The sequence below is a fragment of the Jaculus jaculus genome, chromosome 10 (assembly GCF_020740685.1).
Source record: "Jaculus jaculus isolate mJacJac1 chromosome 10, mJacJac1.mat.Y.cur, whole genome shotgun sequence".
NCBI lineage: Eukaryota > Metazoa > Chordata > Mammalia > Rodentia > Dipodidae > Jaculus > Jaculus jaculus.
Genome location: NC_059111.1, coordinates 14,571,813 through 14,599,738, shown reverse-complemented (window position 1 = coordinate 14,599,738; position 27,926 = coordinate 14,571,813). Strand labels below are relative to the sequence as shown.

General features: G+C 45.6%; 1 protein-coding gene across 1 annotated transcript in view; it reads right to left on the bottom strand.

Moving 5' to 3' along the window:
* The window catches only part of Iqch (IQ motif containing H), a 134,910-nt gene that overhangs the window by 12,031 nt on the left and 94,953 nt on the right, over nucleotides 1-27,926 (bottom strand). Inside the window, exon 13 of the mRNA XM_045160624.1 lies at nucleotides 12,984-13,151. Within this exon, the coding sequence (XP_045016559.1) occupies nucleotides 12,984-13,151 (168 nt within the window). The remainder of the gene's footprint in view (nucleotides 1-12,983; nucleotides 13,152-27,926) is intronic.

Here is a 27,926-nt window from a genome sequence, read left to right as displayed (position 1 = left end):
GTGCAGTTGAGAGACAGTGAAGTTCTACTGTTTAAGCCACACGGTCACTGCCATCTGTTCAAGAAGTCTGAGCAGACCAAGAAAAGGCTGTTCATTGACAAGCAGCTTGGGGTGGGCCCAGGAAGCTCAGGGCTTCCCCCCCCCACCCCCTGCCACCGCCATAATACCTCCTAAGTCTAGTGAGCCACAGGGTTTCTGTTTAATCAGCGTGGCTGTACAAGTCTGTGGAGGAACTGAACTCCCCAGTTCTTTTTTTGTTTGTTTATTTTATTTATTTGAGAGTGACAGACAGAGAGAGAAAGAGGCAGATAGAGAGAAAGAGAGAGAGAATAGGCGCACCATGGCCTCCAGCCACTGCAAACGAACTCCAGTCCCGTGCGCCCCCTTGTGCATCTGGCTAATGTGGGTCCTGGGGAATCGAGCCTCGAACCGGGGTCCCTAGGCTTCATAGGCAAGCGCTTAACCTCTAAGCCATCTCTCCAGCCCTGAGCTCCCCAGTTCTACGTGTTGCTCAATGCCTTTGTGCCTTTCCCCACACAACACTCACCCTTCCTCTAAACACCTATGAAGCTCGTCTTTAAAGACTCACACATCTGAATGGGCAGCGCCCATTAGAGCTGAAAGCCTACCTCAAGGTCATAGCCGATGCCATTGGCTTTGCACATCCGCAGGAAGACGTAGTAGAAGATGAGGGAGAGGTTGTTGTGCTTCAGCTGGGTGGTCATCACCGCGTAGCGGCTGGTTGCCAGCGTCTGTGACAGAGCACAGCTGGGCATTAGACTCAAGAGTCTATAAACCTTTAGCAGAAAAGTTGTCAAGACAACCCAGAAGTCCTGCGCCCCCCCACGGGCTGGGCAGTCACTACTTCCTCACATTGTCATAGAGCATTTGCCACAACTGGAACCAAACTGTGGCATTACTAGTAAGCCTGTGCTTTTATTAGAATTTCACTTGTCTTTCTTCAGTTCCCTTTTCCTGTCCCAGGATCATATCCTACAATCAGTACTACATTATAGTCACAGTCATTTTACCTCCTCATGTCCCTCTGGGCTGGGATGATTTCTTAGACTCTCCTATTTTTGTTGATCTTAACAATTTTGAGAAGTACTGGTCAGGCATTTTATAATATACCCCTGAATTTTGGTGGTATAATGTTTTTCTCATGATTGAGGTAACGTGTTTTTGTGAGGAAGACCAGTTTTTACCACCTTATATCCACAGCATGTTCTGTTGTGGTGTGGATCTGTGTGTCCTCAGGCATGGTCCTCAGGATCACACTCCTGGGAGATGGTGGGATCATTAGGAAGTGGGGTGTTATGGGAGGCCCTTAGCTCATTGGGGACATGTCCTCAAAGAGGATTGTAGGGTTCTCATTTTCTTCAATTTTTTCCTCTAGTTTGCTTTTTGATTATTGTGGTTTGACTATAAAGTGACCTTCATAAGCTTGTGTTTGATTTGAACTCTTGGACACCAGCAAGTGGCGCTGTTTGGGAGGGTTGTAACAACTTCAGGAGGTGGAGCCTTGCTGAAGTATGTCACTGGGGCACAGGCCTTGAAGAGTGGCAGCTGCCTGTCCTGTAAAGCTGTGTGACACTGGCTTCCCACTCCTGCCATGCTGTCCCTGCCATTGAATGTCACAGAGGTGAGAACCTGATACAGTGACTCATTGTGCACGTGGTTTGGCCTCACCATGTAGTCTTCATTATTCCTGTCCATCACCCCATTTCATCATGGCCCAGAACCGCCAAAACCAGTACATATATCCTTAGCTCAGGGCACTGCCGGGCGCATATGAACCTTTATTTAAAAAAAATATTTTATTTCTATTTGTGTATTTATTAGAGAGAGGAAAAGAAAGACGGAGACAGAGAGAGAAAGAATGGGCAAGCTAGGGCCTCCAGCTACTGCAAACAAACTCCAGACACACCACCATGTGCATCTTGCTTACATGGATTCTGGGGAATCAAATATGGATCCTTAGGCTTTGTAGGCAAGTGCCTTAACTACTAAGCCATCTCTCCAGTCCTAAACCTTTATTCTATACACGTTAATTTATCACTGGTATTTTGTTATAGTAACAGCTGACTGACTCACTTGCTACCAACATGGCCTATGGACAATGCTAGTGATACTCCCCCTTCCATACTGTTCTTTCTGGAAGAAATTCACTAGATATAACCCACCTCCTTCAGGAGGCCAGTTTTGGGATTTTGATAGCAACTGCTTGCTCTGTTTGGGGAAACTGCTATTTATTTTTCTTGACTGCCTGTGGGTACTATCCCAAAGAGACTGGCCATGATTATCAGGCCCAAGAAATTTTACTTAAATATTTCCTTAAAATATTTAAAGTTTAATATGCACAAAATAAAGTATTAGATCCTGGCTGCTTGGCTGCATGGCATTTGTAATATGAGATATTTGTCTCTAAGCTGTTTCTCCTGGGATAACTGGAAGCTTGGAGAACCTCACATAGGAGGACCAGGTCCAGCCTTAGGGTGTACAAGATGAATGTTCCTTGCCCAGGTATTGAATCTGGGGACTCCTCGGGTGCTGGGCAGTCAGGTACCTGGACTTCCAGAGTGACTTGGGACAGGGAAAGGCAAAGGAGGTGCTAGTGCAAAGCCAACTGTGGGTTCTAGTCAAATCTGTAGTCAAATTGTGGGCTCTTTGTTCTTTGAGGTAACATGAGGGGCTAGGCTAACTGAGCAGCCCGTGAGAGAATGGACATCCTTTCCCTTCCTGGATTTCACACACGTACACATATGTACATGCACACTCACATACACATGCATGCATGCTCAGACTTCACAGTCGTTTTTCCTAACAGCCCTCCCCTCCTGCAGTGTCTTTCTTTCAATATTTATATTGAACCTGGTGTCTGAGAGTCAGTGCCACTGTAAAGGCTGCTTGTCCCACACGTAGGCAGAGTCCAGGTCTGCAGACAGGTCTGGCCTCACAGTCATGCACTGCTGTTAGCAATGTCCTGTTTGTAGGCTTTTTATTTTCAGTGGACACGCAAAACATGAAGGCTGTACCATGTTCAATACATGTATACATTGTATATATGTTTGTCAGGCTAAGCATGCTCATATTTTCAGACAGTTATGTTTTCTGGTAAAAACTCTCAGAGACTCCTGTCTTTTGGCTCTTGACCTGTGTGCTACTGCAGTTATCTGTAGCCAGCACATTGTGCAATAGCACCTCCAGCTTCTTGTTCCTATCGGACTGTAACTTAGTACCCACCTTCCCCCGGGATTACTTTCTTTTTCAGACACGCGAAAAATCTACTTGATCCTCCTGCACTTCACAAATCTAAGTCATTATCACCCCGACCTATCAGGAGTTGATCTCCTAGCCATCTCCTTACAGGACTGGGATTTTGTGTTTTTTTTGAGGTAGGGTCTCACTCTGGTCCAGGCTGACCTAGAATTAACCACGTAGTTTTAGGGTGACCTCCCAAGTGCTGGGATTAAAGGTGTGCGCCACCATGCCTGGCAATTTTTTTTTTTAAGTTAGTGCTGCTTGACTTTTTAATCTCCAGGAACCTGGGCTTGGTACTAACACAAAACAGGCTTTCAGTTTTCAGTTGAACAAGAAAAAACAAGAATGAATAAATGAGACAGATTAGGTAGAGAGCACTTTTCTCTGACTTAAGAGACTCTTCAAAGCATGTAGCTCAAGGGATCGCCAGTTGATATATTCTTTGGGTTGGAAGCAGGTGATTTGCGGAGTGTGGAGGACAGTCACACCATCAGAAGATGACAACTGAGTGAAGTTCCTTCAGGCCTTGTGCCCTGCAGGACAGTGTTTGCTGGTAGACTAAGCAGGAATTATCGGTAAACCAGGTAACAGAAGCTATGACTCAGTTGTCTAGTCATTCTGGGAGTGGTAAGGGCATGACTGCCAGCTCTTCCCATCCTGCCATGCCAGGCTGTGGCATGCTCCTGTCTTCCCCAGAAACCTAGGCCTGTGCAATGGATGTGAACTACACATCCTCTGGAATTCCACTGAGGTTACTGAGTATGTAATTGCATAGTAATTTCCAGGAATTCACAAGATAATCCCAAGGTTATTTTTATCTTCTAAACGTGTCTCAGGCAGCCATAGTATTTAAGGAAGCAAAATCAAGACCAGGTCCCAGTCAGCGAGAGAGGCAGGCAGGCATCTGGTGGCAGGATCCTCCTCAGAACTGTGTACCTCAGCCTTTAAGAACAGCCGAAGAGCTCACTGTGCAGAACTACATGATTGCTGGATGTAAGGACAGGCCACCCTGTTCTTCCCCCTTCCCCCAGACCTGAGCTTACAGTTCACAGAGAACCTGAGAGTCAGGGTATGTGTTTATCTTCTAGCTGCTGCTTCCTCACCATCCTGGCCCAAACCTTTGTCACCCAGTAGTGCTGGAGCTAACGATGCAAGCAGAATGTCATTGTGAGAGTATGCAGAATCAGGAAGGTGGAGGCTCAGCACCTGGCTAGACCACCGACTATCTGTGTGATCTTGAATATATCACTTAACTTCTGACTCTGACACAGGCTTTTAGCAGAGTGCCTAGAACCAGTTGAGTCGTATTTAATGTCTTTGTTGCTGTCCTTTTGAAAGGATGCAGGGCCTACAATCAATGTAATTTCCTAGGCTATTCCTTCCTTCACTGGTCCCACCCCGACTCCTGGAACTGCCACCAGATTTATTGTTTTCCCACAAACCAGGTTACTTATGGGGTTACTTAATGTGATTCTCCTGCTCAGAAATCTTCACAGTCTCTTTCTTGCCTTCTAGATGAAATCCAGAACTTATTTTGGTGGGCAGACCCTTCCAGACTTGCTCAGTGCATCATACCAACCACTTCTCCCTCCCTCTTCTGTTGCCTCCCAAGAGACTCCTAGCTCTCTTCAGACTCAGTCCCTTTTACTGGGGGAGGCCTTCCCTTCTTCACTCAGTGACTGCTCTAGCATTTAAGGCTGTACCAAGTTCAGTGTGCTTATAAAGCATACCTTGTCCCTACCAGGCCAGACATCTGCTTAAGAACTCTGGCAACAGTTTGAGGGTCTGCCACTCAAATGGCCCCTACAGGTGGCCTTGTGGGTTTCCCTTGTACATGTGATACCTATTTTAATATTAGTGTCTCTTCCACGTCTCCTTTTTAACTCCTTAGGGACAGGGACTTCTGACCCTGATGTTGAGTGAAATTTCTGGCTTTTATTAAGCTCTTGATAAGTATGTTGCAATAATGTCATAAAGACAAACATGCAAAATACATCTGCTCTTTTGTGTATACAAATATGTGTCTGTAGTGTGTGTGTGCGTGTGCATGTGCCACAGCATACATGTAGACGTTAGATGACGACCTGTCCTGTCCTTCTACCTTGTTTGAGAAAAGGTCTCTGTTTGTGTTTTGCTGTGAACTCCAGACTAGCTGGCTGGCATCAGGACGACTCTGTGGACTCTGCCTTCGATCACGTCACATGCGCTCTGCCTATATGTCCTTTGTATGTGGGTACTGGGGCTCTAAATTCTGGTCATTAGGCTTACGTGCTTTTAACTATTGGGCCATCTTTACAACCCTGCATCTGATTTTTTTAAAAAAAGTTATTTATTTATTAGACAGGGAGACAGAGACCTTTGATCTAATATTGCCTTTCTTTTTTTTTTAAATTTATTTATTTATTTGAGAGCGACAAACACAGAGAGAAAGACAGATAGAGGGAGAGAGAGAGAATGGGCGCGCCAGGGCTTCCAGCCTCTGCAAACGAACTCCAGATGCGTGCGTCCCCTTGTGCATCTGGCTAACGTGGGACCTGGGGAACCGAGCCTCAAACCGGGGTCCTTAGGCTTCACAGGCAAGCGCTTAACCGCTAAGCCATTTCTCCAGCCCTAATATTGCCTTTCCTAAGAATGTCTTCAAAGATATACCTAAATCTACAAAGAGTGATATAGATACAGAATGACTCATCATAGTAGTCTGTAATATGAAAAATGGAAACAATTAAAAATAGATAGTGGAGGAAAAGATTCCTACAGGTGTATAGTGGAATATGTTTCAGTGAAGAAGAAATGAGACAGGGCTGGAGAGATGGCTCCACAGACAAAGCCACTTGACCCACAAGCATGAGGACCAGAGTAGGTATGATTTCAATCTCCAGCACCCATGTAAAAAGCTGGGTGCAGCCATGGACACCTGTAACTCCCATCTTGTGAGGAGTAGAGACAGAGACACTTGGCTTGCCTGTCAGCCAGTCTGACTGAGAAATGGCGGCACCATTTTCAGCGAATGACTCTGGAGCCAGGAAGACAGAGGTACAAGGACACCAGCGTCCTGGCATACGCCGTCCATCCATACCCTATCCCACGCAGAATCTTGGCTACCTTTTAGATATAAAAGGGGGTGAGGGACACTTGGTGAGTATGTACTTGTCTGTACAAAAAGCACACTCTGGGCTGTAGAGATGGCTTATTGGTTAAAGCGCTTGCCTGAGAAGCCTAAGGACCCAGGTTAGATTCTTCAGGTCCCATGTAAGCCAGATGCACATGGTGGCACATGCATCTGGAATCAATTTGCAGTGGCTAGAGGACTTGGCATGCCAAGTTTTTTCTCTCTCTCCCTCTCTGTCCCTAATAAATAAATTAATTAAAAAAATTTTTTTTTTGGTTTTTCAAGGTAGGGTCTCCAGCTCAGGCTGACCTGGAATTCACTCTATAGTCTCAGGGTGGCCTTGAACCCATGGCGATCCTCCTACCTCTGCCTCCCGAGTGTCTTTTTTAAAAAAAACATTTTTAGCCAGGTGTGGTGGCGCACGCCTTTAATCCCAGCACTCGGGAGGGAGAGGTAGGAGGCTCACAGTGAGTTCGAGGCCACCCTGAGACTATAGAGTGAATTCCAGGTCAGCCTGAGCTGGAGTGAGACCCTACCTCGGAAAAACCAAAAAAATAAATAAACAAAAATAAATAAATAAATAAGATACTCTCAAAGACCACACAGACCTGACCGTGGTGGCTACATTGGTTGTATGGGGTGTGCTGGGGACTGGGCAATGGGAAAGATGTCGCCCATCCTTTTTGAATCAGATACATTATGTGCTTCAAAAACTTAAGTGAGCCAGGCGTGGTGGTGCACGCCTTTAATCCCAGCACTTGGGAGGCAGAGGTAGGAGGATCGCCATGAGTTCCAGGCCACCCTGAGACTACAGAGTTAATTCCAGGTCAGCCTGGACCAGAGTGAGACCTTACCTCAAAAAAAAAAAAAAAAAAAAAAAAAAAACTTAAGTGAGGGGGCTGGGGAGACAGACCAGTGAGTAAGGTACTTGCCTACAAAGCCTAACTACCCAGGTTCAATTCCCCAGTACCCATGTTAAGCTGGGTATACAAAATGGCACACATGTCTGGAGTTCATTTGCAGCGGCTGGAGGCCCAAGCATGCCTATTCTCTGTCTCTCTTCTCTCTCTCTCTCTCTGCTTGCAAATAAATAAATAAATATTTTAAAAACCTAAATAAGGGTATCACTAAGCTGTACTTAAAAATTACATGTGTGTGTGTGCTTCTGCCATGCTGCGCATGTGGGGACAGAGGACAACTTCGAGGTGTCTGCACTTCGCCTTCTTTGACACAGGGTTTCTTTTTTTCTTAAATTATTTTTATTTATTTATTTGAGAGCGACAGAGAGAGAAAGAGGAGGAGAGAGAGAATGGGCACGCCAGGGCTTCCAGCCACTGCAAATAAACTCCAGACGCGTGCGCCCCCTTTGTGCATCTGGCTAACGTGGGTCCTGGGGAATAGAGCCTTGAACCGGGGTCCTTAGGCTTCACAGGCAAGCGCTTAACCACTAAGCCATCTCTCCAGCCCACAGGGTTTCTTGCTGCTATAAATGAACTGCCAATCTACAGACAAGATTCCAGACTCACCAATCCATGAACTTCAGATTCTCCTGAGTCTGCCTTCCATTTCGTGCTGGCCTTGTGGGATCCCAGAGGCATGCACCGCTTTGCATTCAGCTTTACATAGGTGCTGAGGAATGAACAGGCTTGTAGGCTTTGCAAGCAACTAGATATCTTTAGCCAGGCTTTGCAAGCAACTGTCTTTAGCCACTGAGCCATCTCCCCAGCCCAATCTTGATTTTCAAGAACTAAAAATGCTTTTTTTAAAAAAAAATATTAAAACTATTAGAAAAATACAGTTTCATGGTTTTAAGTGATGAGATCTTTCTCATAGTCTTTGTTGTTTATTTGGAAATCTGTATTATATAGCAAACTTGTGCCATATCCGTTAGTGTTTACTTTGTGAAATCCAAGACTCCTCTATGGTCACCTAACACATCCAGGGTGACTGACTTCAGCCAAGTTGAGAACAGATGAAAAGACAGTAAATATAATATGCTTGGGGCTGGAGAGATGGCTCAGCAGTTAAGGCTGCAAAGCCCAAAGACCCGAGTTTGATTCTCTAGTACCCTTGTACTTGATCCATCAGGTGGAACATGCATTTGGAGTCATTTACAATGGCTAGAGGACCTGGTGTGCCCCTTCTCTCTCTTTCTGTCTGCCTCTTTATCTCTCTCTAATAAAATAATTTTTAAAATATGCCTGGAATCAACCTTATCACACAGTGAGGAGAACTCTTCCTTTGAAAGAGAGTTCTAAGGCCTCAACCTTGCTCAGGGATGAGCTGAATCTCCCTGAGGCCTGGTCTCTGACTGTCAGCTGTGAGTTTCAAGTATGATTGCCCTGAAGTTAAATCTTGGCTTCATCATTTGCTTGTTAAGTGAATTTTTAAAAGTTGCTTAAGTTCTTGGAACCTGAGTTTTCCTATCTAAAAATGAATACATTAGAACCTGCCCAATAGGTAGGGTCATAATAAGGTTCACATTAAGCACTTAATAAAGCACCTGATATGGAGTGAGGCTTGGTATATAGTCTGATGTTATCGCAGTTATATCTGTGGCATAGTTACTATTGCCCTATCTCTTTAGATAAACATGGAACTCTGATTCTTGTCTGGATTGCCTCTGTAGTTGCTACGAATAGATGTTGAGTGAAAGCTCTGCTGAATTTTCTTCTAGTTGATTGTTGCTGAGTATCAACTGATAGCTAAGTTATGACTGCTGAAGTCCTTGGACGTGACCTGTATGACAGCAGTATATCCTTTATAAAAGCTTTTGTCACAACAAAAACTAGCCAAGGAACCTTTTCAGGGAAGGCTGCAGAATGGAGGGCTGGGCCTTTGCTGTGTTTCCTCCCGGGACATGTTCCAACCTCAGCCCTCTGCTTGTGGCATGTGAGGCTGCCCGCCAGGCTTCCTGCAGTCAGCCCAATTCTACAGGCCCCATAAAATCAAATTGCTTAGGAGACCTTGGGGATCATTTAGCCTCCCCCCCCCCCTTTTTTTTTACAACTAAGGAAACTGAGGCCAGAGAAAAGATCAGATTTTATGATCCCTGACTCTCAGACCAACACACTTGACTACAGATTTCCACTGGCCATATCTGCAACATGTGGACATTTCAGAAGTTAGCCTTTCTACTAAAACAAGGGAAGAAATAAGATATGGAACATTCTTGGTACAAGTCTAGTCTTATTATGCTACCTTTCTAAATCACAATCTAACAAGAATGCTTCAAGCTAAATAAAAGAGGCCCGAAATACTCCTTTTCACTGGAGAATATAATTTTGCTTCAGCCACAATTTAAATTGCTTTAGTTGTGAGCGCTGGCATCTGAAGTGTGCAGCATCTTCTGTTTTCGCCATGATGCTCATTTTGACAGTGATGCATTTCAGTTGACATAGTTGAAATCCTTATGTAATAAATCTCTGCCTGAAAATTAATCATGTTTATAATATTCTGAGAATTAATAACACCCATTGCTCAAATCATTAACTTAAAAAAAAAAAGAGCTTCCAAAATCTGTTCTCAGCAGTGAGGGACCACAAATAAATGAATGTTTGATAAAATAATCCAAGTAGCAGTTTAACAAGCGTAAACTGGAATGTGGCTGCAATAACACAGAACTATTGTTTAAGGGTTGGCAGAGGCTGATGGGGTTCTTATTTCAGTTACGAACCAGGCACCCACATGCATAATGAACTGCTCTCTGAATTATTAATGTGCTGCTTATTTAGCCTCATCTGTCTAGAAGATAATGTATCCTAACTCTAATGAGTGATCGGTTTTGTACATAATTACAGTAGCAGCAGTGGTGGGGAAATGTGCGCCTTTTCAAAGGAGGGGTTCTAAAAATAAAGCCATCACGCAAACTCTGTTGTTGTTGCATTCTATCAAAATCAAACCCAGAGCACTGGAGAGTACCTAATAAATTACAGGAGACAGAGTCATTATTAACATCATAATTTAACACAAAAGGTTTTACTTAATCATTCACTACAGATCATGTGCCGCTCAAATGCATGCACATGACTTGGTGGTTCTAAGATGGTAGCGAAGATGTTCCCTTTTGGCCACTCACCAACTGTGGTTTGGAGGGTGAAGAAGAGAAGAGTGAAAACTGGTAGAAGAGGGCGACGAGGTAGGCTTGTCCCGACTACGTACTTAGGAGTTTCTGTTTCTGACGGAGAACAGTTCTGAGGTCTTCCGAGAGTCCAGAACAGTCTTATTCTCTCTCTTCTGTGTGGCATCTACTAAAGGAAGAGGTCCCAACTAGAAAAGCCTTTTCTTGCCCTTGCTTCTGAATGTGCCATCTCATCAGGGTGGCTTCATTATCATAGAACTCTCCATAGTGGCTCCATTGTGCTTCCTCCCCCTTCAGCCTTCAGAGGGGCTGTTGATGACTCACGGGGCCCTGTGGTATTGTCCACGGTGCATTCGCACTTGCTCACGAAGCTTCAGGCTGGTGGTAAGTTGTGCTGTGTTGTGTCAGCACATGTTGCTATTAAAGAAGAGCCCATCGTGTGTGTGTGTGTGTGTGTGTGTGTGTGTGTGTGTGTGTGTGTGTATGCTTGATATGCTTGGGGATATGTGGGCAAGCACAGTGGCCCAGGATGCTCTATTTCTCTCTTTAAAACCTTGGGCTGGAGAGATCGCTTAGTGGTTAAGGTGGTTGCCTGCAACCCAGGTTCAATTTCCCCGGGCCCACATAAGCAAGATATGCAAGGTGGCACATGCATCTGGAGTTCGTTTGCAGCAGCCAAAGGCCCTGCACACCCATTTTCTGTACCTCTTTCTCGTGCTCTCTCAAATAAATAAATGAAATGAAATTAAAACCTAAAGCACTTTGTTCTCCCACCAGAAACCCTGCATAGCTTTTCCACAGTGATTCTAGAGACATTTGAATTATTGAAGGTCATAATACTTCCCTCTTATTTGGAGGCAGTTCCTAAAAGTGTGTAATGGTCTTCATCTCAGGAGACTACCTGTGTGTGGCCTGTAGCTAAGAGTGAAGCCTAGAGGCAAGATGGGGACGAGGCCAAGGTGCTTCTAGTTCAAAGGACAGTGCTGCTGGTGGCTTCCTGAAGATGCGTGTTTAGATGCAGCTTGTGTTGACACTAGCTTAGCTTCCAGCTTCATCTTTGCATGGAGTTGGGTGCACTGGCCAGAAGGGCCTCAGTTTTACTGTCTTTCCACCAGCACTGCACCTAGGATCCCACGGGTCGTTTTGGTGAAGACAGAGGCCCTAGATAGGGTTTTCTCCCCCCTTGTCCAACTCAGCTTCCCTATAAACAGAGATTGAGGGGATTCCCGGGAGAAAGACACTGGCTGGCCCCTCACCAGCTGGATTTAGGAGGTAAAGGAAGAGGTCACACAGGCACTCCAGACATCAGGTACCCTCTGCAGGAGGGTGGAGACCTTGGGCAGAGTCAAGTAGAGTCCAACCATGCCCGAGGGGGCTCAGAAGAAGGGTAGGAAACACTGCTCTGAGAAGGTTCTGGGGTGCAGTGTGGAGTCTTGTGAATAAAAGACTGGACTTCTTTTTTAAAACCCGTTTAACATATTTGGGTGTCAGGTGGGGCTTTGTTTGCAAGCAGGGCATGAAGCCCACAGTTAGAAGGCAGAAGAAACCCTTCAGCAGCTATCAAGGCAATTGTGGCCACAGAACCCCAATTCACTCTCACATCAGGAGTCACCTGGTCCTCCTGACCAGCATCTTTTCCTTTCATGATTGGCATAGTTTTCTTCACCAAGCACCTGCTCTCCCGAGACCCGCTCTTTATAGTCAGGGCACTGGCATTGGTAAAACTCACTTGCAACAGGCCTCTAGTCTCATCCACCCTAGCAGTGGGGTACTGATGAGAAGGGAGACTGGTACAGGAAGGGGCAGATCATGGGGGACCTCATTAGTCAATCTGTGAAGTGGGGGTTTTCCTGAGGCTCAGGAGTCATTAGAAAAGTCTCACAGAGGGGGGCAGCACGGTTAGATTTGCTTTCCACCACAGCATCCTCAACTGCCATGTCGAGGCTGAGGGGTGAGGAGGAGGCAGGGAGGGAGGGGAAGCTACCGTAATACCATGAAGGTAGTATCTTCATGGAGGCACAGGCAGGGTCAGATCCGAGGCCTTTTCCCAGCTAGAATCAGTGCATGCCAGTTGCTGGACGGTTGCTGACCAGATGTGGAGCTACAGTGAGTTTTATCATCCTCTGACTCTCCCAGGGGATGTACAGGTGAGGGGAGATGGTAGTACAGTTTTAAATATCTGGGTTTGAATACTAAGCTGTGAAGTTCTGTGAACTATTGGGTCTAGGAGTCTAAAAATTTCAAAAAAGAAATTGGGGCTAGAAAAGTCAGGGAGGAGTCATCAGAAGTAGCTGATCATTGAAGTGACAGGTAAGAAATACGGAGAAAGCTGGGAGACACCCATGCCAAAAACTTGGGGTCCTCTCCTTTCTCACCTTGCTCCCTGCTCCTCTGGTCCAGCCCTTGCCATCTCTGGCACTTGTTTTAGATCAGTTTAGCGTCTTTCCTGGCTCTTTATTTTCTTTTTTCTCTTACTCACCTAGCAGTTGAGTGCTGGGGACTGTGAGGATGAGCAGGAAGTACTGTGCTTACCGGAGATGTGGCTGGCATGCTGGGGCGAGTCTTGTCTTTCCTCTGAGCAAAGTGAGGAACTTCCAGAATGCTCAGGCTGCAGTCCAGATGGCCATTTGTCAGGTACAGGGTGAGCTGAGTCATGGCCAGCTGGTCACTGTAGGAGAGGCTGAGACCTGTTACCCATATCTGGTTAAAAACAAGAACCAAAGAAGTCAGGGTGAGGTGAGAAAGCTCCCACTTCCCACTCTTAATCAGGCCAACCATAGCAGGCCAAATGAGGCTGTTTGAATGGAGAATGTTCTGAATAACCTCATGTGGCTCATGTGGTTGTGATTAAGCCTCATGCTTAATCTCCCGCTGGTGGAGCCTTTGGGTGGCAGGGCCTTGTTGGAGGAGGTGTGTCACCAGAGGGCTGACCTTGGGATGTTATAACCCAGGCCCTCTTGCCAGTGCTAGCTAGTCCACCCTTGCTGCTTCCTCTCTGTTGTTGTGACAAGATGAGACACATGCTATGCTTTCCCCATCAATGAAATTTCCTCTCAAAGCCAGGTAATGAGAAAGTAATTGCTACACCTCCCCCCAAAACCCAGTGGTTACAGAACTTTATCAAGTAAGTGTCTTTGCTTCTCTTTCTATATTGTTCAGCTGAGGGTGGGCTTTCTTTTTTGTTTATCTTTTTTGACACAGGGTCTCACTCTAGCCCAGGCTGGCCTTGAATTTACAGTGATCCTCCTATCTATGCCTCTCAAATGCTAGGATTAAAGGTGTGAGCCACTATGCCCAGCAGAGTTTCTTCTTTTCTTTTAACTTAAAAAAATGTTTTATTTATTTATTTGAGAGAGAGACAATCTAACAGAGATGCCCATTTCCAAAAGACTCTTGGTGCAATGGTTTCTATTGAGAAAATAAGACTGGACTGAAGCTTCAGAGGGCAAGAGACCACAGTGGAAAAGGAATGAGGGGTAAAGAGTGAGTGAATTTGGGCTGGAGAGATGGCTCAGTGGTTAAGGTACTGCAAAGCCTAACAACCCAGGTTTGATTACCCAGTATCCATGTAAAGCCAGCTGTACAAGGTGCACATGTGTATGGAGTTCCTTTGCAGTGGCTAGAAGCCCTGGCATGCTTAGTCTGTCTCTCTCTCTCCCACAAAGAAAGAAAGAAATATTTCTTAAAAAGCAAATTGAGATGAAGGTATAAATGTGAGAAAAGGGCAGTTTGTTTTGACTTTGGAAAAAGGCACTTTGAGTCTCTCTGGGAATCTCAATGTGCTATTTAAGGGAAATGTATAGATGGCATGTAAGTCTTAACTACCACCATTTGACTATGAGAGTGCAAGAATATCACAGAGTCCCACAGTATCCTCGACTATGAAGTATCAATACCTAAGATCATCACCTAAGAATATGGTGTAACAATAACCAAAATGCTTTGATAGGCAGATATTATTTGTACATTATTGCCAACTACTAAATAATCGAGTGATGTCCATTTATTTCCTTGACAAGTATTACAGAGCATTAACTGTGTGTTAAACTGGCAATAACACAAGTAGGTAATGCTGTACCCCTTTCTTCTCCTGTGTCAGCTCTAACTGCCCTTGTCATTTCCCACCCCACTCTGAGTCCAAGATAACCAAACATACAATTTCATTCACTGCCCAAGGCACACCCTGCAGAGAGTGAAAGGTGAATATGCCGGGCCTTGCTGTCAAGAACGTGAAGACAGACTCACATGTTCAGTTAAAGAGCACACAGTATAACCATGAGGTGGAGCGAAGTGTGTGAGGCAGAAAAGGACAGACCAGGCTTGCCTGGTGAAGTCAGGGCTGTCTCCTGACGGTGACATCTGAGCTTTAAAGTAGCAACAAAAGAGTGACTGGCTCCCGTAGATAAGTGCCTAAGGTGTGCCAGGTGCTTACAGACATCTCCAATCTTTATAGTAACTCCAAAACAAACAAACAAAACAAACACAGCCCATGTTCCAGGTAAAGAAACAGGTTCAGGGATGTTCCCAAGTTCATGCAACTAGGAAGTAGTGGCACTTGGACTTGAATGCAGTTCTCCTGGCTGCAGGTGCACCCTTCTGTTCTCTTCTGGAGGAGAGGGCAGGGCGCCGCACCACGTCTACAGTCAGATTCAAGCTGACACTGCACAGGATCAGAACCTGCTCTTGTTTAACATAAGCCACACCATGGAAGTGTCTTGTGGAGAAAACATGAAGTATTGTATTTCTGGAGTATGCTGTAATTAGCAGTAATGCATTTTCACTGTAGGAAGTTGGAAACTAACACATTTTCATGAAGATTTGATTAAATATTTTTGCCTCTTAGAAGACCTACAAGTGCCCTACTCACCAACTCTGTATGTTAAAATACATAATACATCTGCCCTAGAGTGGACTCCTCTCAAACAAATCTAGCAGTGACTGACTTGAGTAAGCATTGAATGTAAATGGCATCATTATAAGGATATTAAGGGGTCAAGCTGCCAAGGCCCCTTGCTAAACTGAAGCTAATTTCAGGAATCATATTCACACAGTAATACCCTCTTATAATAGCAAATAAATCACATTTGCAACAATTGTTAAAAACTAACCGCCAAGTAGCCATTGCAGTTGTAAATATCCTATTTGTCAACTTAAATATTCCCTGCCGCATGGCATGAAATGTAAATCAGACAGGGACACGGCTGCTCCTTGTGAGGGGAGCGTGGGCTTGCTGCTCCACGTGCTAGCCATCTTCTGCTTCAGAGCTTCTCTTCTGACGTCTTAGTGCTCTTGCTCCAAAGGGGATGTATACAGCAGACATTATTAATGTTGACGTTAATAGTATCAATGTTTCGGCACTAAGGATTCTCATAGAAATGCAGCACGGTGTAGGGGAAAGACAGAACCGGGGCGTCAGAGCACCGGTGTTTGGATGCCAAGCAGTGTAAACTTGAACAAGGTATTAGTGCTTCCCCGTTCTCGGTATCCTGAAGTGTCAGAGGAGCAATGGTGATACCTGTTATATGGGGTTTTGGAAAATAATCAAAAAGTCTAATATACAGAAATCATTTATAAAGCTCAATACAAATGTTACTTGTGATTTCAACAATTTCCTTTAACAGGAGTAGATCCTTCTCAGGGCTCAGTGTTATAGGCCCAGAATCCCAGAACCCAGGAGGCTTGAGTCAGGAGGGTCATGAGTTTGAGGTAAGCCTAGGCTACACATTAAGAGATCCTGTCTCAGTCGGGCGTGGTGGCGCACGCCTTTAATCCCAGCACTCGGGAGGCAGAGGTAGGAGGATCGCTGTGAGTGCGAGGCCACCCTGAGACTACATAGTGAATTCCAGGTCAGCCTGAGCCAGAGTGAGACCCTACCTCGAAAAACCAAAAAAAAAAAGATCCTGTCTCAAGAAAAAAAAAAAAATCTTAGGAAGCACATTTTCTATGTAGCTATTAGAGGATGCTATTTTCAAACTGGGTTGCCCAGAGGTAGTCAGTGGGTTCAGCCTCACCCCTCAATACCACAGATGGTTGGGTTTGGGCAGGCTGGCATTACTCTTATCTCCATTTTGCTGAAGAGGCTACTGAGATCAGAAGGCTGTTTGGGGGTTTGCCAGGGATGGGAGAGCACAGGACAGGGCTCTGGGCTCTTGAGGTGAGGGCATTTGCCTGCCTAGGCAGCCCAGTGCCTGGGTCCACAAAGGCAATAGTTGAACACATTCGTGTGAGCCTTTTCCTCAGCAGCAGCTTGCCTGATTTGTTCAGATAATTGTTCTGTTCTCCATCTGGTTTCCCCACTGAAGACAACGCCTGAGGCGTGCTTGTTTTGTGTGCAGGGGTTCCCATCTCCCCCTTTAGATTGTCAGCCCTTTAGGGAAAGCTGCCAAGGCTTTCTTTGTCTTCCCACAGCACCCAGTGTGTGGGGCAGGGCTCCATGGCAGGGTGCCTCCGCTATTCCGATGCCCGCTGTGAACTCCTTCACAGCCTCTCAGGCACTGGAGCCTAGGGGCTTCTTGAGGCTGAGTCCAGAATCAAGTCAAGCAAATGTTCCTCTGCACCTCCGTGGTGCCAGCCCTCAAACACCTCTCTCTCAAACACCTTGTTTAATCATAGTTTTGATTTTAGCATGCAATGTTTAACCAAAATGGAATCTTTCTCTCCAGTGGATACACCCATCACAAGTGAGTAATGACAGGGGCCTCTACAGAAGATACTTGGCGAAGGGATGGAGATCAGTGGATAGATTTTAAAATGTCAAGGTAGTGACTTTGACATGACTTGCCCATTATAATTTATAATGACTTGCTTGAAAGGCTTGTTGATTAGATATGAGGGTAAAGGAAAACATTGCTGAAGGGCAAGGCTGGAAAGGTCCTTAAAAATCACCTAGCAGGGCATTATAGCACATGCCTTTAATCCCAGCACTGGGGAGGCAAAGGTAGGAGGATCACTGTGAGTTCTAGGCCAGCCTAAGACTACAGAATTCTAGGTCAGCCTGGGCTAGAGTGAGACCCTATCTCAAAACAAACAAACAAACAAACAAACAAACAAACAAAAAGTCACCTAATACAGCTAGTTTCCTTTAGGAATGGAGCATCTCTGCTGTGGGCCTGAGGTGGTTTACTCTGGTCACAGAGCCAGGCACCCTAGGTATGCAATAACCTTACTTGTCTTTGCTCATAGTCAGAAATCACCTGATGATAATTGTTTGCTTGATGATGTTCAAACTTTATTCTGCTAAAAATAACCAAAATGCTAGAGACTCACTTCTTAAGATCATCTCATTATGTGTGATATTAAAAACCTACAGTTAAGCCAGGCGTGGTGGTGCATGCCTTTAATCCCAGCACTCAGGAAGCAGAGGTAGGAGGATCACCATGAGTTCAAGGCCACCCTGAGACTAATTCCAGGTCAGCCTGAGTTAGAGTGAAACCCTATCTCAAAAAAACCAATAGATAGATAGATAGATAGATATAGATAGAGATATAGAGATATAGATATATAGATATGGATATGAAGAAAAAGAAAAAAACCTAAAGTTGTCCATTTGGGCATTGGTTAGAAAAATTATGATGCAGGCAAGTTCTGGGACAGTCTGTGACATTATCATGAGAGATGCTGGTTGTAAATTATTTGATGATCTAGGAAGGTGCCCAAAATAAGAGACCAGAAAGTTATACAAGCAACACTTTCTTGACCATTGCAAAAATAATGTGTATGCCAAAGAGTATGAGAACACCACAGAATGTTAGCTCTCCACGTCCATATTAGCAGGATTGTAACTGCAATTACATATAGACTGTCGCACATAGACTAGGTATGTAGCATCTAATGTGGAGTCACCAGCCACATGTGGCTGATGGCCCTTGCAGTGTGGCCGGTCCAAATAAAGATGTGTTGCTCATGTGAAATATACACTGAATCTTTAAGACTGAGGGTGTGAAAAGAATGCAGGGGCTGAGGAGACGACAGTAGTTAAAGGCACTTGCATGCAAGCCTGTCAGTCCTAGGTCATCTCCCCAGCACTCACATACAGCCATAAGTAAAGTGGCACAAGCATCTGTGATCCCAGCACTCTGCAACAATGGGAGGTGAAGTCCAGAAGCTTATGGGCCAACTAGAATGGCACACACAAAGCCAAGTGACAAAACCAAAAACATGAGAGGGAGACAGGGAGAGAGAGAGACACAGAGAGAGAAAGAGAGAGAGAGACCCTGTCTTAAACAGGGTGGAGGAAGATGCCAAACACCCTGAGGTTTTCTTCAGACCTCCACACATGTGCCATGGCACAGGCATGTCCACATATACAACATCACACACATCCACACGTACAAATATGCACACAAAAATGTAAAATACCACATTGATAATAGTTTATACTGCTTACATACTGAGATGGTATTACTTTGGTTTTGTTGGGTTAAATAAAATGTTAAGGTTATTTTCATCTTTTTGTTAACTTTTAAAAACGGGACTTCCAGGGCGAGAACAATAGTTCAGTGGCTAAAGGTGCTTGCTTGCAAAGGCTGCCGGCCTGGGTTTGAGACCCCAGTACCCATGTAAAGCCAGATGCACAAAGTGGCACATGAATCTAGAGTTCATTTGCAGTGGCAAGAGGCCTGGTTTTTGCCCATTCTCTCTCTCTTTCTCTGTCTCTGTGTGTGTCTCTCTCTCCTTGCAAATATTTTTAAAGCCACTTAAAAAATAAGACTACTAAAAGTAATGCATGCGGCTTGAATTCTGTCTCTAGTGCATTGCAGCTTTGGCAGAAGGGCAGGGCCAGTGGGAGCAGAGAGGTGCTGCAGAGAGCCCGGTTTCTTCCACCGGAGTGCTCTCCAGCCACGCCCAGAGACCTGGGCAGAGAACCGGGACACAGGGAGGGGCTAGGCCAGAATTGTTGTGTTGCAACGTTCTTGGGGATGACAAGGTACTAACATGCTTTTGCGTGGAGAGGGGCGAGAGAAAGGCCTAGAGAGAGTCCTTTTTGCCATGGGTGTTTGGGGCAGATGGAGGGCTCCTGCTCACTGCTGCCGCCTTGTTCTGGTGATGGGCGGGATGGATGGGTGGCAGAGCATGCAGATGTGGACAGATGTGCTCTGGCCCAACATTCTGTGACTGTCTCGAAGTGCAAATAAAATTCTGTTGTAAATGACTGTGTCCTGCTCCTTGCCAGCCTTCCCATACGAGCATCAGGGCGGGTGTGACGCTGAGGGAATCATGTCCCTTAAAGAGCCAGAATTATAGAGCTTTAAGAATCCATAGGTGTTTTACAAATTCAGCACCAAATTTCTCATCTTCCCATTTTCTTCTTTCTTCTTCCTTCTTTCCTTTCCCTTCCTCCCCTTCTCCTTCCCTCCCCCCTCTCTCTTCCTTCCTTCCTTTCTGTCTGTCTTCTTTACCTCTCTCTTTTTCTTTCTTTCTTGACAAAGTCTCATGCTAGCCCAGGTAGACGTGGAATCTACTCTGTAGCCCAGGGTGGCCTCAAACTCACAGAAATCCTTCTGCCTCAGCTTGCTGAGCACTGGGAGTATAGGAGTGAGTCACCATGCCTGACTTCTCAGCTTCTTTCTATAAGAAGAACTCATACAAGAACTCTGAGGCTCTAGGCAGTTAAGCAACTTGCTAAAAGCCCAAGTGGGTGGTATGAGAGTTTGAGACATTTGTAATCTACAGCAAGTCTCCTTTCTGGGCTACACTTTCCCCCAACTTGTCGCTATGGATGACTGTCCACTGCCTTTGACTGGTCACTGGAGAAAATGGTCCCAGGGTGGGGGGTCCTTTTCTCCGTTGCCTCTAGAGGTGCCGATGAGGCCAGCTGGGAGCTGTGACAATTGACTACCTTGTGGGAAAAAATTCAAAAGCCTTATTCTCCAAACAAGCCAATCTTAAGAGACTCGGCACCAAGAATTCACCCACTATCGAGTGGTAACTGGCTTTAGAGCAAACTGTGGTAGCCTCGGCAGCCCATCTGGCTGAGAATGTGCGTGTGACCTCCCCACCCGCCACGTTTATATTAGGATGCACAGTTCCCGAGCTGACAGGAAATCCACCATTGGGCTACTTGATTTTTCTTTGAGCAAGGCCAAGGCACAAGTCAGGTCTGTGGGTCCCACAGTGGTGGCTAAGCTGAGGAAGCCAGACCACACGCCTCATTGCTCTAGGAGTTGGTAGTCTGGCCCAAGGTTCCCTGAGTCCCTCTGGCTTGGCTAAGTAGCAAGCCAATGACTGATTTCCTACCTGCACCTGCAGAGGTCGGGAGTTTGTTGGAGGGTATTAAGTGGAGGGGTGATGAGCTCTACTGTCTATTGTGAGTGCACTGCTCTGCAGCGACAGACCTCATGGGGAGCAAGGATGGAGGCCGGGAGGCCGGTTAGAAAAGATTCTGCCTTAGTTTGAGGGAGAAGGGAGACTACCTGGAGCAGTATGGGAACAGATGAGGGTGGGAACATGAGCACATGACAGATATCTTTCAAAAGTGGGACTCAAGGGGCTTGAGGCAAAGAGAAGAATCAGAGATATCTCTAAGACTTTTGCTCTGCAGAAAATGAAAGGATGGAGTTGCTATTTCCTGAGTGGAGCCAATAGAGGAATGGTTTAAAACTCACTCAAAGGTGTGTCCAACCTTTTGACATGGTGACCTGAGGTTGTCACCTATAAAGTTCATGCTTGAAAACTGTACGTTTGGGTTACAAAAAATAAGTCAATAAAACCGGGCGTGGTAGCCAGAAGCCTTTAATCCCAGCACTTGGGAGGCAGAGGTAGGAGAATCGCCATGAGTTTGAGGACACCCTGAGAATCCATAGTGAATTCCAGGTCAGCCTGGGCTAGAGTGAGACCCTACCTTGAAAAAACAAAACAAAACAAAACAAAACAAAGCAAAGTAACTGAAAATATAACAACATCTCTCCAGCTGGGAGGTGACTCAGTGATTCAAAGAACTTTCTGGCAAGCCTCACGACCAGGGTCCGGTTTCCCAGAACCCCCGTCAAGCAGCACATAAGTAGCGCATAGGCCTGTGCATTGTACAACCCCGGTGCAGCGGGTGGAGTCAGGAGACTCCCGAAGCTCCAGGCCGGTTAGTCTGGCGTCTGCAGTGCAAACGAGAGAGCCCGCCCCAAACAGAGTGGAAGGCAAAGACCAACGCCCCCCACAGCCTCGTCTCTGCTGCTGCTGTTTGCAGGCCTGTGGCACCAGGCCTTCCCTGGCAGGAGAGAGGTAACCCGAGGTTCTCTCTAGGGGCCGTGTCACCCTGCTTCTCACAATGATTAGACCAGTATGAAGCAATCTTAAGAAGGATGGCTCAGGAGACAGAGGTAGGGAGGTCACCATGAGCTCGAGGCCACCCTGAGACCGATTTCCAGGTCAACCTGGGCTAGAGTGAGACCCTACCTTGAAAAACCAAACCAAACAAACAAACAAAAAATAGGATGGAGGTCTAGAGAGATGGATTAGTGGTTAAGGCACTTGCTAGCAAAGCCAAAGGACCCAGGTTCAGTTCCCCAGGACGCATGGAAGCCAGATGCACAAGGGGGCACACGTGTCTGGAGTTCGTTTGCAGTGGCTGGAGGCCCTGCTGTGCCCATTCTCCCTTTCTATCTGCATCTTCCTCTCTTTCTGTCTTTCTCTCTCAAATAAGTAAATAAAATATTACACACACACACACACACACACACACACACAATGGAAATAGGGGCAGAAATGCCAGCAGTTGAGGGGAAGGCAATTTAGAGGACTGTGGCTTAAGGGTTACAAGTAGCCTCTCTGCATTGAAAAGATCTCTAGTCCATCTCTGGGCTGTTTCCTTGACTGTTCACAACAGGAGTCATGGTCCTGATCCTCAGGCCTGCTGTGAGGATTTGGTGACTACATCAGGCACTGTGGGAGCTAGGCCCTGGAAGACTCAGATCAGTTTGGGCCTGATCCTTCTCTCCCATCTGACTGGGGCGGGGCGGGGGGGGGTGGCAGAGACAGGGCAGTGGGAAGAACTCAGTTGTTGGCATTTCATTAGACATCCTGAGTCCCAGAGAAGGAGAGCAAAACAAAACAGGCTCCCACTGCCTGGTAAATCGTAAAGAGAAGGTGCTCCAGGCAGATGCTATTTAGCCATCACTTTCTGTCTCCCCCTTGGATCATTAATATGCCAGACAGCACCAAGCTCTCGGTTGTGGAACACACCTGATACCTAAATAACTGGACACACTGCATTGTGAGAACTTTCAATTAGTAAAATATTAACATGATTATGATATTCATTAGAGTTGTTAGTGTTATATTTTTTTTAAAAGTCAGTAGACAGGCAGAAGGGACGGCTGCCTCTTGGCCTGTTGCCACCTAGTGGTAGTTTCTAGGATAGCCCAGAATCCTGAAGAACCCAGAAGATAGGCCTTTGTGGCTGTTCCTGGAGGAAACACCCAGTAGTCATCCTGGAGTCTCCTGCCCACGCCCCTTTGTATTTCTACTAATACTCTGTCCTTAGCCACAGCTCCTGTCTGCCATGGACACTGTCTTGTATCAGTTCTTTGGAGTCTCTGGGGTTAGAGACAGAAAACAAAAACATTATCTGGGCTCTGTCACAGCAACCAGGGCCAGTAACCCATTGTGCTTAGGGCCTCCTTTTCAAAGGCTTAAATATTTAGATTTTTAAAAGTTACTGGCTCCTAAGTTTTAAAACAGCAAATTAACAGTAAGTGTTTAACAAGTGCCCACTAAGTAGAACGTGCCAATTAAGTGCAGCACAGTTCTTATGTAATGAAGTCTAAATCACATCCCATGAGAGGTTGGGCATTTTAATACACTTGGTTTGGTGTACATGAGGGAAACTTCTCTAAATCCAGGAAGGGCTTGCATAGCCCAGGACCGCCACACTCATGCCGACCTTCGTCATCCTTCCCTCCTCTTTGTACGCGAGCTCTGAGAGGTGGACTGACCTGCTCAGATCTCACCTTTAGGTGAAGAACTGGAATCAAAACCCAAGTTCAGGCTGAAGAAATGGCTCAGCAGTTGAAGCGCTTGCTTGCAAAGCCTAACAACCCAGGTTTAGTTCCCCAGTACCCATGTACAGCTAGGTGCACAAAGTACATATGTCTGGAGTTCGTGTGCAGTGGCTGGAGGCCCTGATGTGTCCATCCTGTCATTCTCTTTCACCCTGCTTGCAAATAAATAAATAAAATATTGTCTAAAACACCCAAGTTTGGGCTGGAGAGATGGCTTAGTGGTTGAGCGCTTGCCTGTGAAGCCTAAGGACCCCAGTTTGAGGCTCGATTCGCCAGGTCTCATGTTAGCCAGATGCACAATGGGGCGCATGTGTCTGGAGTTTGTTTGCAGTGGCTGGAGGCCCTGGTGCGTCCATTCTCTCTCTCTCTCTGCCTTTCTCTCTGTGTCTGTTGCTCTCAAATAAATAAATAAATGAACAAAAAAATTTAAAAATAATAAAAACAACCACCCAAGTTTAAGAGTTCTGGTCTAGCTCTGTGTATACCACTCAATTATTAGCATTAATAAGTCAGTTTTCTTTGTGGTGCCAGAAACTTCTCTGTTGCTTTAGATATTCTTTCAAGATATGTCAAGACTTTATTCAAACTGAATTTGGGTATCAAGAATGAAAATTATTGAAATTTAAGCCTGTCTAAGCAGCAGCTGCACTTGCATTTTTCACTTTAAAACAAAAATCACAAATCAGGGGGCTGGAGGGGTGGCTTAATGGTTAAGGTGCTAGCCTGCCTGCAAGGCTAAAGGACCCAAGTTTGATTCCCCAGGACCCATGTAAGCTAGATGCACAAGGTGGCACATACTTCTGGAGTTTGTTTGCAGTGAGTAAAGGCCCTGGCACACCCGTTCTCTCTCTCCCTCTTTCTCTCTCAAATATAAATAAAATGTTAAAAATAATTTTAAGAATCACAGTTCTTGGGCTGGAGTAATGGCTTAGTGGTTAAGATGGTTGCCTGTGAAGCTTAAGGACCCAGGTTCGATTCACCAGTACCCATGTAAGCCAGATGCACAAAGTAACACTTGCATCTAGAGTTCATTTGCAGTGTCTGGAGGCCCTGGTGTGCCTATTTTATTTTCCTTCTGTCTGTCTCTCTCTCATCTGCTGCTCTCTTTCCCTCTCTCTTGAATAAATAAGGAAATACACAAATCTTTGAATGAACATTCTTGTCTTTTCTGCTTTTCTCTCCAAATTTCTTTTGCTACCTCTGTTAATTTATCATTCTCCATTTTCAAAATGGATGGCCTAATTGATATTATTTGTAGTATTAGTGTACAGAATTACACACTCATGTCTTTTTTGCTGATTAAGTATTTCTTTGCTTTTTATTATTATTAATTCTTTGGAAATCCATTTTCTTCTTTTGGCATTAAGGACTAAGCTGTAATAAACGTGATTTTTAGGACCCATTGCAGGTTTCTAGGACTAGTGTCCGCTCCTTCTGTGGACATTCCGCACAGGAATCCCACACCACACATGCTGCTGCTCGGATTTTCACGCTGTAACTGTCGGGACTAAATGACTTGCACCGGGGAGCAGTGCCCCTTTAATGCTACTCCCAGTGTCTCTGAAGGTTTAATGCAGGCTTTTACAACAGAACCCTCTTGCTCTTAGCCCCCAGTAGGGCAGGTTCCTGAGTACCTTCCTCATGGATGCTTTGTGCAAAGTGAGGTCCTCTTGGTGACGATGCATGTCCCAAGCAGAGTTCTCCTTTCCTCCCCACATTCCTCAACAGCTCCAGCAAACCCATATCTCTTATAAAGACTAATCAGGGCTGCTGAATGTGTAGGCAAGAAACATGCACTGGCAAAGCTATAGCCTTGGGGTTGGTCTAATCTAGCGCCTTAGACCCTAGGGTCGATACTCCACAAGGGGAAAGAGAACTGGTTGGGGACAGAGTTCAGAGTTCTTGGTTTCTAATCGGACACAGGTGTGTTACTTTTGGGGAATTTCTAGAGAGGAAAATGGGATCAAGAGTAGGAACCCGTTTTCCTCATCTGTACTCTGATTAACACACAGTGCAGCTCTTTGATAGAAGCAGTGCCAGCAAACCTGGGCTGAATATTTCAACTAAATAACACAGGGGAGTGAATCGCAACAAAATCCTCCGAAAGTTAAACTTGCCCAGGCCTTTGCTGCCATGCTGGTGCCATGGTCACTTCAGGAGGCTCCGCCAGCTGCTAGACAGTGCTGAGGTCAGAAAGGCCTGTGATCCTGGGCATTTTTGGTAAGTCACCTAACACCTTCCTGTTATTTGTCCATAAGTCACTTTGAGCATCTGTACGCTGAGAACTGAGTCAGAAAATAGTGTTCTGTATAGGCATAAAGCCAAGGTTCTTACCTCTGATCAATAAGTGCTGTGGCTCTCTCCAGAAAATGTGTGGGTAGAGTGATAGAGGCCTGGGGAACATTCCAGTTGAGCTGCTCCTGGCTAACAGTGACCCTGCAGCTTCATCTGAACAAGTGTGGTCACTTCTGCCTTCCCCACCTGCTTCCCCGTGCCCTGCCACTGTGTTTGGGTGCAGTGCTCCCCCCAGAGGCTGCTGGTAATGGAAGGCTCCTCTGATGCCATGGGTCCCTGGTGGCTTTGGAGCTAATGAAAAGAAACAGCATCAAATCAAGGGAGACATTCTCTCCCCAACCTCACTTCTCTTCCTACTCCTTTTTTAATAGTCCAGCATCGTGATTAGTGTATATATAGCCCTGTCCATTCAGGAGAATATACTAGAAGACTCTTCATTCGTGGCAGCTAAGTGTAAATACTGAGTTTTTAGCTCTGCTTGTATCTCCCATCCAAAGTGCTAGCCAGGCCTGGCCCTGCTTAGCTTCTGAGATCAGACCAGACCAGACCAGCGTATTCAGGGTGGTGTGGCGATAGACTCTGCTTGTATCTGTTAAGCATGTTTCATAGTCTTTGAGGTAATTTTTAGAAAGTAACTGTGACATTACTTCCTTTTTACCACCTTCATTAATAAACAAAAAATACAAAATAACATGCATTGGTTTTTTAAAAACATTTTAGACTTATATTTTATTTATTTAAGACAAAAAAAGAAAGTAATAAAGAGAGAATGGGTGGGCCAGGGCCTCCAGCCACTGCAAATGAATTCCATACGTGTGTGCCATTTTGTGCATCTGGTTTACGTGGATAACTGAGGAATCAAACCTGGATCCTTGGCCTTCCCAGGCAAGCACCTTAACTGCTAAGCCATCTCTCCAGCCCACATTGGTGTTTTTTTTTTTTTTAATTATTTGAGAGAGAAAGAGAGAGAGAGAGAGAGAGAGAGAGAGAGAGAGAGAGTGAATGAGCACACCAGGGACTCCAGCCACTGCAAACGAACTCCAAATGTGTGTGCCACCTTGTACATTTGGCTTACATGGGTCCTAGGAATTGAACCTGGGTCCTTTGGCTTTGCAGGCAAGTGCCTTAACCGCTAAGTCATCCCTCCAGCCCCACATTGATGTTTTGTTGTTGTTGTTATTGTTGTTTTGGTTTTTTGGTTTTTCTCAATCTAGTCCAGGCTGACCTGGAATTCACTATGGAGTCTCAGGGTGGCCTCGAACTCACACGATCCTCCTACCTCTGCCTCCCAAGTGCTGGAATTAAAGGCGTGCGCCACCATGGCTGGCCCATATTGGTGTTTCTGACCAAAGCTCTGGGATGGCATATTTTTAGTATGCTGAACCTTTAACATGAATAACAGTTTCAGGTATTTATTTTTAGAAACTGCCTGGAGCCCTTTAGAAAAGTCCTCCTGTCCTGTATACTTCTATTTGCACAGGGCAGGGAGCTTCCCTGATGCCACAACAGACATGAAGCATGTTCTGTCCAGCCCGGGAAGGAGCTCAATGGTTCACCTTGGCGGTAACTGCCAGTGGCAGGACCCATGCTCCTCTCATTCTTCCTGCACAGCGACTTCATTTAGGAGGAGGTGGATTTTGTGGCTCTATGTGGACTTGTGTTTTGTAAAGATTCCTTACTCTGACTTAACCAATTTCAGTGGGTTGGCTTAACACCATTTATATATTTAGACATTTGTGGGGAAATTTAAAGATGTCATCTTTTTTTCTTTCCTTTTTAATATTTTTTTTGTTTATTTTATTTATTTATTTGAGAGCAACACAGAGAGAGAGAGAGAGAGAGAGAGAGAGAGAGAGAGAGAGAGAGAGAAAGAGAGAATGAATGGGTGCACCAGGTCCTCCAACCACTGCAAACGAACTCCAGACGCGTGCGCCCCCTTGTACATCTGGCTAACGTGGGTCCTGGGGAATTGAGCCTCGAACCGGGGTCCTTAGGCTTCACAGGCAAGCGCTTAATCACTAAGCCATCTCTTCAGTCATGTTTTTCCTTTTTAAGGTAGGGTCTCACTCTAGCCCAGGTTGACCTAGAATCCACTATGTAGTCTTAGGGTAGCCTTGAACTCATAGTGATCCTCCTACCTTGCCCTCCAGAGTGCTGGGATTAAAGGCATGTGCCACCGTGCCCGGCT